This window comes from Mercenaria mercenaria, chromosome 16, assembly GCF_021730395.1.
Source record: "Mercenaria mercenaria strain notata chromosome 16, MADL_Memer_1, whole genome shotgun sequence".
Lineage (NCBI taxonomy): Eukaryota > Metazoa > Mollusca > Bivalvia > Venerida > Veneridae > Mercenaria > Mercenaria mercenaria.
In genome coordinates this window covers 48,112,247-48,126,483 of record NC_069376.1, presented here as the reverse complement: position 1 = coordinate 48,126,483, position 14,237 = coordinate 48,112,247, and the positions used below count along the sequence as shown (strand labels likewise).

Below are 14,237 nucleotides of genomic sequence, written 5' to 3'. Positions count from 1 at the left end.
TAGCTCATAGCTCACTGTACATTGTAGCTCCCTGCAGTTCACTGTAGATTGTTGCTCTCTGTAGGTTTAGCTAGTAACTCACTGTTACACAAGATGTAACACGTAGCTCACTGTAGATGTAACTCGTAGCACTATGTAAATTTAAGCTCCCTGTAGCTCATAGCTTACTGTAGATGTAATTGTTGCTCACTGTAGAATGTAGCCTTTTGTAGCTCGTAGCTCACTGTAGATGTTACTCATAGCTCAATGTAGATGTAACTCTTAGCTGTCTGTAGATTGCAGCTGGTACCTCACTGTAGATGTAACTCATAGCTTACTGTAGATGTAACTCATAGCTCTCTGTAGATTGTAGCTTCCTGTTGCTCGTAGATGTAATTTGTAGCTCCCTATTGAGTGTATCTCATTTAAGATTTAACTCACTGTAGATTGTAGCTCGTAGCTCCCTGTAGATCATAGCTCACTGTAGATTGCAGCTCACTTTAGATTGCAACTGTCTGTAGATGGAAGCTCACAACAAATTTGAACTCACTGTAGATTGTAGCTCCTAGCTTCTTGTAGATTGTAGCTCATAGCTCCCTGTAGATTGCAGCTCTCTTTAGATTGTAACTTTCTGTAGATTGAAGCTTACATTTATTTTTACCTTATGTAACAGTGCAGCTTGCAAATTTACATTAGGTATGGACATTAAACATTAGCAAGCATTATGTCAGAAAACACAACCAAATACAAAATAATTGATTGTTTGGAGAGAAAATACCTGATTAAAAAGGAAGATGTTCTTATAAAAAAAAACAGTTCGTCACAACTGAATTTAATCTTATATAGAGCAAAAGCCTTGGTACAGCAAACAAGTTTAGCTCTCCACAGTAAGGTTGTAGAACAAACGTAAAATAGCCTGAACTTCTTTCCATTACGTTACTGACACAGTGTTCAAAATAGTTTTAAATTAAGTGGCTGTGATATTGTAATTTCACACAGATTTTCGTGTGCTGTTGCCAGATCAAAAGCTAGACAAAAATACCCACATTATTGTGACAGGGACAGTCATTAATGCTTTTTGCAGAACAGATTTTGGTTTGTCCTACACTTTCAAGGAACATTAATATCACATATCTTTGTTATCCCCCGACGAAAGTCGGAGGGATATAGTTTTGGCGTTGTCCGTCCGTCCTTCCGTCCGTCTTTCCGTCCGTCCGTCCGTCCTTCCGTCTTTCCGTCCGTCCGTCCGGAGCCATATCTAGGAAATGGTTGGGAATATTTATTTAAAACTTCATATACGTGTTCACCACAATGAGTTCTTGCGGCCCGTCAAGTTTCAGTCAGATTGCCCAAGTAACACCAGAGTTATGGCCCTTAGATGTTTCTAGTGTTAACTATATAGGGTACTATAAATATGACAGTTTCTGCATCATAACTTTTGATATATTTGACCTAGAACTATGAAACTTAAACAGAATTTAGATCACCATAATGTGGTTGTGTACACACAATTTCATTTGGATTTATTTGTAAATTAAGAGTTATTGCCCTTCAATTGTATAAAAATCCACATATTTGTACATAACAAACTTACCATTTTGTAGAATTTCATTAAATTTCTTTCATTCTTTTCCATGAACATTTATTGTAAACATGTGAAGTTGTGTACCCACACCTGGTCGCCCCCTTACCTTGATCACACACCTCCCCCACTATCCCCCGACCCCCCCCCCACCCCACACACACACACAAAAAAAAATTCATTCCTTATTTTAGATTTTTTTCAAACAAACTTCATATACATGTTCACCACTATGAGGTTATGGGGCCCATCAAGTTTCAGACAGATTGCCCAAGTAACACCAGGGTTATGGCCCTTAGAAGTTTCTAGTGTTAACTATATAGGGTACTATAGATCTATAGATATGCCAATTTCTGCATCATAACTTTTGATATATTTGACCTAGAACTATGAAACTTTAACAGAATTTAGAGCACTATAATGTGGTTGTGCACAGACAATTTTGTACGGATTTCTTTTTGTAACTTCAGAGTTATTGACCTTTAATTGTCTAAAAATCCACATATTTGTACATAACAAACTTACCATTTGGCAGAATTTCATTAAATTTCTTTCATTCTTTTCTGTGAACATTTATTATAAACATGTGAAGTTGCGCGCCCACACCTGGTCACCCACTTGCTTTGGTCACACCCCCTCCCCCCTCCCAACCCCACTCCCCCCCCCACTCCCAAATTTTTTATTTTTTTTTCATTTATTTTAGATTTTTTTCAAACCTTCCAAGTTGTACTATTCCCCCACCTCACTTCTCCACCCAGTCATGCCCACCACTGATCATGCATCCTCTGCCCCCCCCCCCCTCCAACTTCACCCTTTTACCTTTTTTGTTTTTTAATTTTTAATTTTCAATCAATATTTATAATCAGCATGTGAAATTTTGTTTCCTCTCCCGTTCCCCAGCACCCCCACCCCCTAAAAAAATAAATATATACATATATCTATATATAGATATATATATTTCCATTCCTTTTTTTTTTTTTAAATGTTCAAACCTTCAACATGTTAAGTTGTGACTGCACAAACCTTGCCCTCAGCCATGTTCAAGATATCTTATCTGTGTTCTCTTAAGGACATCTGATCTTTTAAGTTCAAATGTACATGTAAAACAGCAACACTTGGTGCCAAACCACTCAAAGACAATATTTCATTCCAGTTAAACTTCAAGCTCACATTTCAATTAACTGCATTTAATTTTAAAAGCTAAGCTTATTACAGTAAGCATATCCCATTCAAAATAAATTCTTTAGTCCGGATCAAAGTATCATACATTTATTGTATACTCTTTAATTAAATATTTGTTTTCTGTTAAATTGATTTTGACTAATGAAATTATTTGCTTCTTATTAACATCCTTAACTTTTTGCCGGATATATCTTTTTGCCATTCCTCACCACAAACCCTTTCGGCGGGGGATACCAATTCATCGAATTTGCTTGTTCAAAACCATTTATAAAGCACAACTAATTGGAAGATTTATTATTTCAGAGAAAGGCTGGAAAGAACAGTATGAAATAACAAAGACAAGTAGTGTGCATGGTTCTCATTGTAAGAATAGAGAAATCTGTAAAGGTAAGGTTTCCAGGTACTTCACTGAACTGGTGGTTGTCTTCTCCTACTGTCAAACTATTTACAACATCTGTTGGTTTGAATCTTATGTAGTATAGTTTCATGTAATGAAGAAACTCAGCTAGCTTATAGAATTTCTGTACTTCTACTCTTGACGCATGCATGAGCCTGAAAAAATACTTGATGGGATACCTTGGGCTTTTCCCATCATTAAAACTTGGAGGTCACAATACAATTAAACTAATTTACCTAAACTTTTTTTAAACCCAACTTGGCCAACTAACAAGACACCAAACTGGATACCAAGGATCTATTACTTTTCACAGTAAAATGACTAAAACTTTAAGCTAACTTAGAGGTCCTGTTTAATAGGGTATTTTACCTTGCATCAGACTTTACTGTTGACCAGCATGAAGAAGATTGAGGACTCTGCCAGTGTATCTGGCCATGTCTATTTATTTTATTCTGTTGGGTTTAACATCGCACCTACACAATTTTAGGTCATATGGCGACTTTCCAGCTTTTTAATGGTGGAGGAAGACCCCAGCTGCCCCTCCGTGCACAATTTCATCACAAGCGGGCACCTGGGTAGAACCACCGACCTTTCGTAAGCCAGCTGGATGGCTTCCTCACGTGAAGAATTCTATGCCCCAAATGAGGTTTCGAACCCACATCGATGAGGGGCAAATGGTTTGAAGTCAAGCCCCTGGCCATGTCAATAAATGAACATACACACCAGGTATATCACAGAGTATTTGAACTTGTTTTAAAGTCAGAAGCAAATGTTGAGTCTATGTTTGCTATATGAAAGATAGTTTTCTTTGTGATTTTATTTTCAGTTGAAGTAAATTACAGTCTACATCTGCTGTGTGGAAGTATTGTTAAGTTTATGATTTATTTCAGTCAGAAGCAGATGTTAAGCCTACATCATTGTTAACTTTGTGATTTTATTTCCAGTCGGAAGCAGATGTTACTGTTCACACCCGCTGTGTGGAAGTCTTGTTAACTTTGTGATTTTATTTCCAGTCGGAAGCAGATGTTACTGTTCACACCCGCTATGTGGAAGTCTTGTTAACTTTGTGATTTAATTTTCAGTCAGAAGGAGATGTAACAGTTTGTCTGCTCTCTGGATGTATTTTTAACTTTATGCCTTTATTTTCAGTTGGAAGCCGATGTTACAGTCTACATCTGCTGTGTGGAAGTATTGTAACTTTTATGAATATTCTTGAAACTACCCTGAATAGGAATGCTACAAAGTTAAATCTCAGGTAAGGAATGAAATATTTTCAGGAACAAACTTAAAATTTATGTCTTTTGTCAAAATTTGATTCCACATTGATCAGAATAAGCACTAGCCTGAATGTGAAAAACGTAGTAAGTATAAATTTGGGCTGATAACAGTTCTCAAAAATTCATAAAAGCAGAAATGTACTCCAGATTGTCAGAAATTTTATAGATAGATAGATAGAGGCTACATTTTGCAATCAGTTTCAATCAAACTTGCACACAACTTGTATTGACATAATATCTTGGCTGCTTTCAAAAACTAGCCAGATCCCATCACAGGTTCCATAGTTTGAAACCGAGTCATGTGGGGTCAAAAAATAGGTCACCACTTAAATCAAAGGAAATGCTTGTTAACATTGTAGAGACCACATTTATTACCCTATCTTCATGAAACTTAATCAGACTGTTTATCTAGATGATTCAAAGGCCAAATTTAACAGGTGAGCTATATATGGTCATAATGACCCTCTTGTATTTTTATGCCCCCGAAGGGAGGCATATTAGTTTTCAACTATCCGTCCGTTCATTAGTTAGTTAACTTTTTGCATGAAGGCACTTTACTCGCGAACCACTGCACCCAGGACCTTCAAACTTTACATGCTGATAGTACTTATTGAGTACACGACCCCTTCTGACTTTGGGGTCACCAGGTCAAGGTCACCAGGTCAAAGGTCAAGGAGCTGCGCGTGGCGAGGCAGGGGGTGGGGGGGGGGGGTGGGGGCATTTGTCACCATTAGTGACAGCTCTTGGTAGTAGGTCAATTACAGGACTTTGATCTGTAAATTGACTATGAGATATATTACTGTCTTCATTCAGTAAGATTTTTTACCATCTGTTTCATCATTTTCAGTAAATCTGAATCATCACTAAGAGTTGTACGTGTGAAGTTGAACGATGGTGAACGTGTTGTAGGAATACGATTCCCACAGCTCCTCATTCCAGAGGTGGAGACAGCATTAAAGGAACAGAGATTTATTGAGAAAGTTCAGCAATCTGTAAGTTTTACATAGCATTTTTAGTTTGTTAATATTCAGAAGTCCTTCTGTCACTTCTTAAGCAATAACCACACCCTCCCCACCAAGTAAAAAATAGACAAAAGAATGATATTAATGATAAAGACACTAAAAGGTTAGAAATTGTCTTTTACAATAAAAAAGAAGCAAAATCCTTATCTAAATATTTTGTACACAGCAGTTAAAAGAAAAAATCTGTTTTTAGCTTGACTATACGAAGTATAAGGAGAGCTATCCTACTCGCCCCGGCGTCGGCGTCTTTCCACGTCCCCACGTTGGTTAAAGTTTTGGTGCACTTTCTCTTTTTAGCTCACCTGTCACATAGTGACAAGGTGAGCTTTTGTGATCACTCTTCGTCCGTCGTGCGTGCGTCCGTCCGTCCGTCAACAATTTCTTGTCTGCACGATAGTGGTTTCATTTATGATTTTATTTTAACCAAACTTGCACACAACTTGTATCACCATAAGATCACGGTTCCTTTCTTGAACTGGCCAGATCCCATTATGGGTTCCAGAGTTATGGCCCCTGAAAGGGCCAAAATTATCTATTTTGACCTTGTCTGCACAATAGCAGCTTTATTTATGATTTGATTTTTACCAAACTGGCACACAACTTGTATCACCATAAGATCTTAGTTCCTTTCTTGAACTGGCCAGATTCCATTATGGGTTCCAGAGTTATGGCCCCTGAAAGGGCCAAAATTAGCTATTTTGACCTTGTCTGCACTATAGCAGCTTCATTTATGATTTTATTTTAACCAGACTTGCACACAACTTGTATCACCATAAGATCTCGGTTCCTTTCTTGAACTGGTGAGAATCCATTATGGGTTCCAGAGTGATGGCCCCTGAAAGGGCCAGAATTAGCTATTTTGACCTTGTCTGCACAATAGCAGCTTCATTTATGATTTGAATTTAATCAAACTTGCACAAAACTTGTGTCACCATAAGATCTCGGTTCCTTTCTTGAACCGGCCAGATCCCATAATGGGTTCCAGAGTTATGGCCCCTGAAAGGGCCAAAATTAGCTATTTTGACCTTGTCTGCACAATAGCAGCTTCATTTATGATTTGATTTTAACCAAACTTGCACACAACTTGTACCACCACAAGATCTTGCTTCCTTTCTTCAACTGGCGAGATTCCATCATGGGTTCCAGAGTTATGGCCCCTTTAAGGTCCAAAATCGGCTATTTTGGCTTTTACAGCCATATAGAGACTTCATTTATGGTTTTATTTGATACAAACTTCCAAAATATCTTCAACAACAATAAATCTTGGATTCCATGACAAATCAGATCCAGTCGTAGGTTCCAGAGTTATTTTATATCTGATTACCTCCCCTGATTGTAATCAAAATGGATTTATATCAGTAAGTACTTATAGGACTTATTTTAAATTTCATTATTGTTATTAGTTGGACTGAGACAATCAGGGTAGATAACTATGGACTGATTTTATGTCAAATTACCTCCCTTTATTTCAAATTAAAATGGGTATATCTCCGTAACTAATGAAGATACTGATCTGAAATTTCATTTATGCCAACAGATTTATTTGGCAGATCCTTCTTTTGCTCACTTACAATATTTTTTTTTTAATTACTTCCCTTTTACATTACTATAAATAGCTTATTTTAGTAACTTTTTTATTATTGGCCATAGGGAAAAACCGAGACCACTTTTCTGTGGTACAACATGGATGGTACCTCCAATTTTTAGGTGTATTTTGACATATCTGTACCTTGTAAGAATTATTTTTTCTTTTTGGTTAAATTTCTTCCCTTTGTTGTTCCTGTCCTTTGGATTTAGATATTTTTTCTGAGGACCTTCTTGTCCTCAAGTGCAATGATAACAGGTGAGCGATATAGGGCCATCATGGCCCTCTTGTTTCAACTTATCTCTGTAATTACTTGATGGATTTAATTCAAACTTGAAATACTTATTCCTCATCATCATCCACATCATCTGACATAAGGGCAATAACTCTGGTACCAATATTTCATGAATTATCCCCCCTTTTCACTTAGATTTTCAGGTTAAAGTTTTGATGCACTTTCACTCTATCTCTGTTATCACTGAATGGATTTGATTCAAACTTGAAATAGTTGTTCAACATCATCACCCACATTATATGACACAAGGTGCGTAATTCAGGCACCATTTTTTCATGAATTATTTCCCCTTTTTACTTAGAATTTCAGGTTAAAGTTTTGGTGCACTTTCACTACCACTGTTATTACTGAATGGATTTGATTCAAACTTAAAATAGTTGTTCAGCATCATTGCTCACATCATATGAGACAAGATGCATAACTCTGGCACCATGTTTCATTAATTATTCCCCTTTTTACTTAGAATTTCAGGTTAAAGTTTTATGCACTTTCACTCTATCTCTGTTATTATTGAATGGATTTGAATTAAACTTAAAATAGTTATTCAGCATCATCACCCACATCATATAACACAAGATGCATAACTCTGGCACCATTTTTTCATGAATTATTCCCCTTTTTACGTAGAATTTCAGGTTAAAGTTTTATGCACTTTCACTCTATATTATTACTGAATGGATCTGATTCAAACTTAAACAATTGTTCAACATCATTACCCTTATCATTTGATGCAAGGTGCATAACTCTGGGACCAATTTTTCATGAATTATTTCCCCTTTTACTTAGAATTTTAGGTTAAAGTTTTGATGCACTTTCACTCTACCTCTATAATTTCTGAATAGATTTGATTCAAGCTTAAAATAGTTGTTCAGCATCATCACCCACATCATATAAGACAAGATGCATAACTCTGGCACCATTTTTTCATGAACTTTTTTACCTTTTTACTTAGAATTTCAGGTTAAAGTTTTGGTGCACTTTCACTCTACCTCTGTTATTACTGAATGAGTTTGATTCAAACTTCAGTAGTTGTTCAGCATCATCACCCACACTATATGACACAACCTGCATAACTCTGGCACCAATATTTAATGAATTATGCCCCTTTTTGCTTAGGATATACTTATATAGTGTTTTAATACATTTTATCTTTACCTCTCTTATTACTTTAAGTTGATATTTTTGATATAGACTCAGGCTATTGTGCAATATCTTCATCCACAATTGGAGTCATTAAACACTCCAGTGACAGTCCTAGTTTCCTCAGATGTGCCCAGTTTCACTATCCAGCATCGAAATAGTCGAGCACGCTGTCTCCTATGACAGCTCTTGTTAAGTTAAGTTCCCTATGTTGGAACTGGGTTACTGGGCCGAGTGTGAGCAACTTGTAACAAAAAATGGAAACTACTTTTGCAGTTAAAAAGTCTCATGAGAGTACTTAAGCTTCCTTTTACATAACAATGACAATTAAGTTATGACTGGGATTAATTAGAGTTGTTTATGTCCTGCATATTCATGTATGTATGGCAGACAAAATGAATCATATCATTCCATAGAAAGGAAGTCGGTCTGTGTTACTACTTTTCAGTTTTCTTGACAGTCAACTGTTAGCATGGCATGAACAGGGTCTGCTTTGTGTCCAGTCCATAACTCTGTCATTCATTAAGGGAATTTAATTTCACTTGGCACAAATGTTCCCCATGATGAGACAACATGTCATGCGCAAGACCCGGACCCCTACCTCAAAGGTCAAGGTCACAATTGAAGGTCAAAGTTCAACGGGGCTTTTCTCCTGTCTGGTCCATAACTCTCCCATTCATTAAGTGATTTTAATATTACTTGGCACAAATGTTCCCCATGATGAGATGACATGTCATGCCCAACACCAAGAACCCTGGCTTAAAGGTCAAGATCGCACTTTGAGATCAAAGGTCAATAGGATTTTTTCCTGTCTGGTCTATAACTTTGTCATGCAAGGCATGATTTAAATATCAGTTGGTACAAATATTTCCCAGGATGAGACAACATGTCATGTGCAAAACCTGAGCTCTAAGTCTAAGGTCAAGGTCACACTTAGAGGCCAAAGGTCTATGTCTCGAGCATTTCTTTTTTAGCTCACCTGACTGAAAGTCAGGTGAAGCTTTTAGTATGATCTTTTGTCCATCGTCCGTCGTCCGTCCACAATTGAGCTTGTGTTCACGATAGCACTTTCATTTCTTATTTGATTTGAACCAAACTTGCACATAACTTGTATCTCTATTAGATCTCGGTTCCTTTCGAAAACCAGCCAAATTGCACAGTGGGTCTTGGAGTTATGCCACGTGAAATGGCTAAAATCTGCACAATTGAGCTTGTGTTCACGATAGCGCTTTCATTTCTTATTTGATTTGAACTAAACTTGCACATAACTTGTATCTCTATTAGATCTCAGTTCCTTTCGAAAACCAGCCATATTGCACGATGGGTCTTGGAGTTATGCCCCCTGAAATGGCTAAATGTTGCACAATTGAGCTTGTGTTCACGATAGCCCTTTCATTTCTTATTTGATTTGAACCAAACTTGCACATAACTTGTATCTCTATTAGGTCTCGGTTCCTTTCGAAATCCAGCCATATTGCATGATAGGTCTTGGAGTTATGCCCCCTGAAATGGCTAAAATCTGCACAATTGAGCTTGTGTTCACGATAGCGCTTTCATTTCTTATTTGATTTGAACCAAACTTGCACATAACTTGTATCTCTATTAGATCTCGGTTCCTTTTGAAAACCAGCCATATTGCACGATGGGTCTTGGAGTTACGCCTCCTGAAATGGCTAAAATTGCAGATTTTAGCCTTGTGTTCACGATAGCGCTTTTATTTATTTTTGCATGTTCACCAAACTTGTTTAACTCACCTCACCGAATTTCTAGAAAATTTGTTCAAATTATGGCCCCAGGGTCAAAATTGGCCCCGCCCCAGGGATTACTTGTTTTTTACATAGACTTGTATAGGAAAATCTTTAAAAATCTTTTTGTCTGAAACTACAATGGCTAGAGTTTAGATATTTGGTGTGTAGTATTGTCTAGTGGACCTCTACCAAGAGTATACAAATCGTGGCCCTGCAGTCAAAATTGGCCCCACCCTGGGGACTACTTGTTTTTACCTAGACTTATATAGGAAAATCTTTAAAAAATCTTTTTGTCAGAAACCACAACGACTAGAGCTTAGATATTTGGTATGTAGCATTGTCTAGTGGACCTCTACAAAGATTGTTCAAATCATGGCCCTGGAGTCAAAATTGGCCTAGCCCCAGGGGCTACTTGTTTTACATAGAATTATAGAGGGAAATCTTGAAAAATCTTTTTGTCTGAAACTACAATGGCTAGAGTTTAGATATTTGGTGTATATCATTATCTAGTTGACCCCTACCAAGATTGTTCAAATCATGGCCCTGGGGTCAAGATTGTCCCCGCCCCAGGGGATACTTGTTTTTACATAGACTTATACAGGAAAAACTCTTGATTTAAAAAATTCATAAAAAATAGAAGACATGATATTTGAACCTGGAGAAAAAAAATACGTATTATGATTTTCATCAAGGACTGCTTTGGTCGAGATGTTGAGGGTGTGGGCCCAACTGGGTTGGCCGAGCCTATATTGCAACATTATCTCCTGTGAAACTGTTGAGCCAAATTTAAGGAAACTTTACAGGAATGATCCTTGGGTGGTCCTCTACCAAAATTGTTCAAATAACATTTTCAGTCATTAACTTGTTCTCCTACAACCATAGTGCCTCATTGGCTTGTCAGGTGAGCGACCCAGGGCCACTTGGCCCTCTTGTTATGCATGGAGGGATTTTGATGAAACTTGGCACAAATGTTCACCACTATGAGACGCATTGTTGTGCGCAAGGACCAGGTCTCTAGGTTTAAGGTCAAGGTCATACTTAGAGGTCAAAGGTTAAATTTAGGAATGACTTTGTCCAGAGCATTTCTTCTCCATGCATGGAGATTTTGATGTAACTTGGCACAGATGTTCATTGCCACGAGGCACCATTTTTTAAGAATTACCTCCCTTTGTTGTTACTTTAAATAGATTATATTGTTACTTTTTTAGTACTGGCTGTAGGGAAAAGTCAAGACCACTTTCCTGTGGTACAACATGCATGTTACATTGAATTTTTAGATGTATTTTGACCTGTTTCTACCTGGTAAAGAGTTTTGTGTGGACTTCTTCATAATTAGCCAAAATAAATACATATGAAAGCAACTATAGGTTTATCATGTATGCAAATTTTAATCCAAGTGTTTTGTTATAACATATTGTATATACAGTACAATATTGTTTATACATCATTGACATATATCAATTCATTGTTATACTGCAGTAGAAACAATAAGGTGCCTTCCAGAAGGGGACTTTGTATTGCATGGCAATACTTCATTCACTTGTTTTTATAGATTTTGTTATTATGCCATCCCACTTTAGTAAATGAAATCCCAGTAAAAAAAATTCTTTGTTTTATCTTTTAAATTATGAAAATCTCAGATGCATTTCCCAGCCAAACGACCACTTATATATGCCAGTGAAATAAATAATTCCACAGTAGTTTAAGTGGTTCTTTCCATGATACTGACGTATAGATTGCCATCGACTTTTATACCTGAAAAAAAGAAATTTGAGTATTTTTTTCACATTTTCAGCAACCACAAATGTCCCAGTACTTATCTTCAAGTCAAGGAGCTTATAATGGACTCTCCCAAACATTCCTGATGTCACAGATTATGAATGGACAATCTCCCAATGCAAGTGGACTCTTCCAAGGAAGACAGTTATCTCAGCAACTAAATAGTACCCCTTCATCACAAAATGGACTATCACAGTCTTCAGGAGTGACTCAGTTACTCAATAAAATCTGGAAAGTAGATCCCTAGGAAGCACCGAGAACAATGCAAACAGTGAAAATTGCAGACTCGGTTTGATTGAGTCTGTTCATGAGCAGTAATGGAAAATGCAACACTGCCCACGCCCCCTAGCACTGGCTTAAGCAGTATTCAAACCCTTCTGAAAATTTGAACCAATCAACTTCTTCAGAACAAACTACTGTGCAAAATGGATCAAACTCAGATACTCTGAAGACCGTAGTGCAGGAAGTTGCACCAGTTAAGTCTAAATTTTTAACAAAAGCTCTGACACCTCCAGTAACTATAAAAAACTTTTTCAAGCCATCTGTTAAGTCCAAAGACCTAGTTGACCAAAAGTCTGCTAATAATGAAGTGGAGTCACAAAAAGGGACTTCAGGTGAAAGAAAGAAATGTAAAGAGGTTAGTTATGAAGCATTTCGAGGGCTGAGCGCGAAACTATTGTATCTTGTTCTTTATCTATATACAGTTACAATAGTTTCGCGCTCAGCCCACGATTTCTGAAAAGTTCAGAATCAGGAGAAGGGAGTGGTACTTGTGATCAGAAGGACAAGATTGATGAAAAACAAGTTGATGAAAAAGACATTGCTGACAAAGGTTCTGTTACATTAATAGACTTTGAAGACAGTAGTTCAAGTACAAGCTCCAAGTCTGATTCAAGTGATAAAGTTTCTCCATACTTTAACAATATTTCTTCAAAGAAAAGACGTTTAGATGATAAAACAAGTTCTCAGCCTAACAAAAGGCCAAAACAGGCCACACTGTTTTCAGCATTGAAGAAAATGGCGACAAAAAAGGAAGAGGAAGAAAATAAATTAGCAACTTGCCCCATCTGTAACAAAGTATTTGAAAAGGGTATTTCAAATATGGATTTGAATTCACACATAGATAACTGTATTATAGAATAATTTGGATTTTGAGTTAGTAGACAAAAGTGCAATGCAGTGTTAGACTGATCTGTAGCAGAGTCATTGAGAAATGTGTTTCAAATGTGAATCTGAGTTTGTGTATAGAGAACTGTATTATAGAATAATTAGACTGTGATACAGGTTGTAATGTTAACTTTACTTCTGTAGAACTAAGATGATCAAAGATATTGCAGAAAAATAGAACAGTAATACAGATATTGGTGCTTTGTACTTTTTGGTATGCTGGTATACACAAGCTTTCTGTGGAGTTGCAGTTCAAAAAAATGTTTATTAGTACATGTACAAAAAAAAAAAATCAAAAAGTACAACAAAATACAGCTTTTTAAACACCTACATGATATTCTTGTTCCTGTTGTTTTTTATCACAAGTTTTACACAATAATACACTTTCTTCCTATTTTATTTGACACATCTTGCACAAAATACAGGGACCTCTTTGGCCAAGTGGTTAGGGTCACAGCCTTTTTATCACTTGTCCCTCACTGCTGTATGTTTGAAACCTTGCTTGAGGTGAAGAAGTCTTTCAGGTTAGGAAGCAATCCAGCATGATTTAGGAAGGTTTTACCCTGGTGCCAGACAGGATGCTCAGAGAGGATCGAAATCTGAAAAGTCACCATCTTAATTATAATTGTGTTGATGTGATGTTTAACCCAGCAAAACAAAGTACACCTTTTTCCTATTCTGTATAACATAGTTTTACACAGAATACACCCTGTCCCCATTCTAATGTTTCTGGTTATATTTAGTGTTAAATACTGCATGCAAGTATCTACATGTACTTGAAGACTGCTGTGGAACTGGATTAGAATTACTGTGGCAGATAAAAAGCTCTTGCAGTAGATTCCAAGATACAATTGGTAGGATCATTACTGTGTATTCTAGGGTCAAAAACTAAATCAATAGGTCAATTAATATGAAACCCCTTGTTTACACTAGAGGTCATATTTTCTACATCATCTGTATGAAACTTTTTAAGAACGTTTGTGTCTATAGAATCCAGAACTGGGTCACTAGGACAAGTTATAGACAAAAACTTGTTTACATTAAAAGACGCCGCATTTTCATCATGGTCTTAAAACTTTGTCAG

The 14,237-nt window shown here is 36.8% G+C and overlaps 1 protein-coding gene across 2 annotated transcripts in view; it reads left to right on the top strand.

The window, feature by feature from the left end:
• Nucleotides 1-13,936, top strand: part of LOC123541117 (uncharacterized) — a 53,762-nt gene extending 39,826 nt beyond the window's left edge. The window contains exons 7-10 of one of the 2 annotated variants that reach the window (XM_045326514.2): nucleotides 3,047-3,130; nucleotides 4,290-4,395; nucleotides 5,265-5,409; nucleotides 12,003-13,935. In XM_045326514.2, the coding sequence (XP_045182449.2) occupies nucleotides 3,047-3,130; nucleotides 4,290-4,395; nucleotides 5,265-5,409; nucleotides 12,003-12,233 (566 nt within the window). In that variant the 3' untranslated portion in view covers nucleotides 12,234-13,935. Of the gene's footprint in view, nucleotides 1-3,046; nucleotides 3,131-4,289; nucleotides 4,396-5,264; nucleotides 5,410-12,002 lie in introns of both variants that reach the window. The other variant, XM_045326516.2, reaches the window with a different exon arrangement.
• The last annotated feature ends 301 nt before the right edge of the window (nucleotides 13,937-14,237 follow it).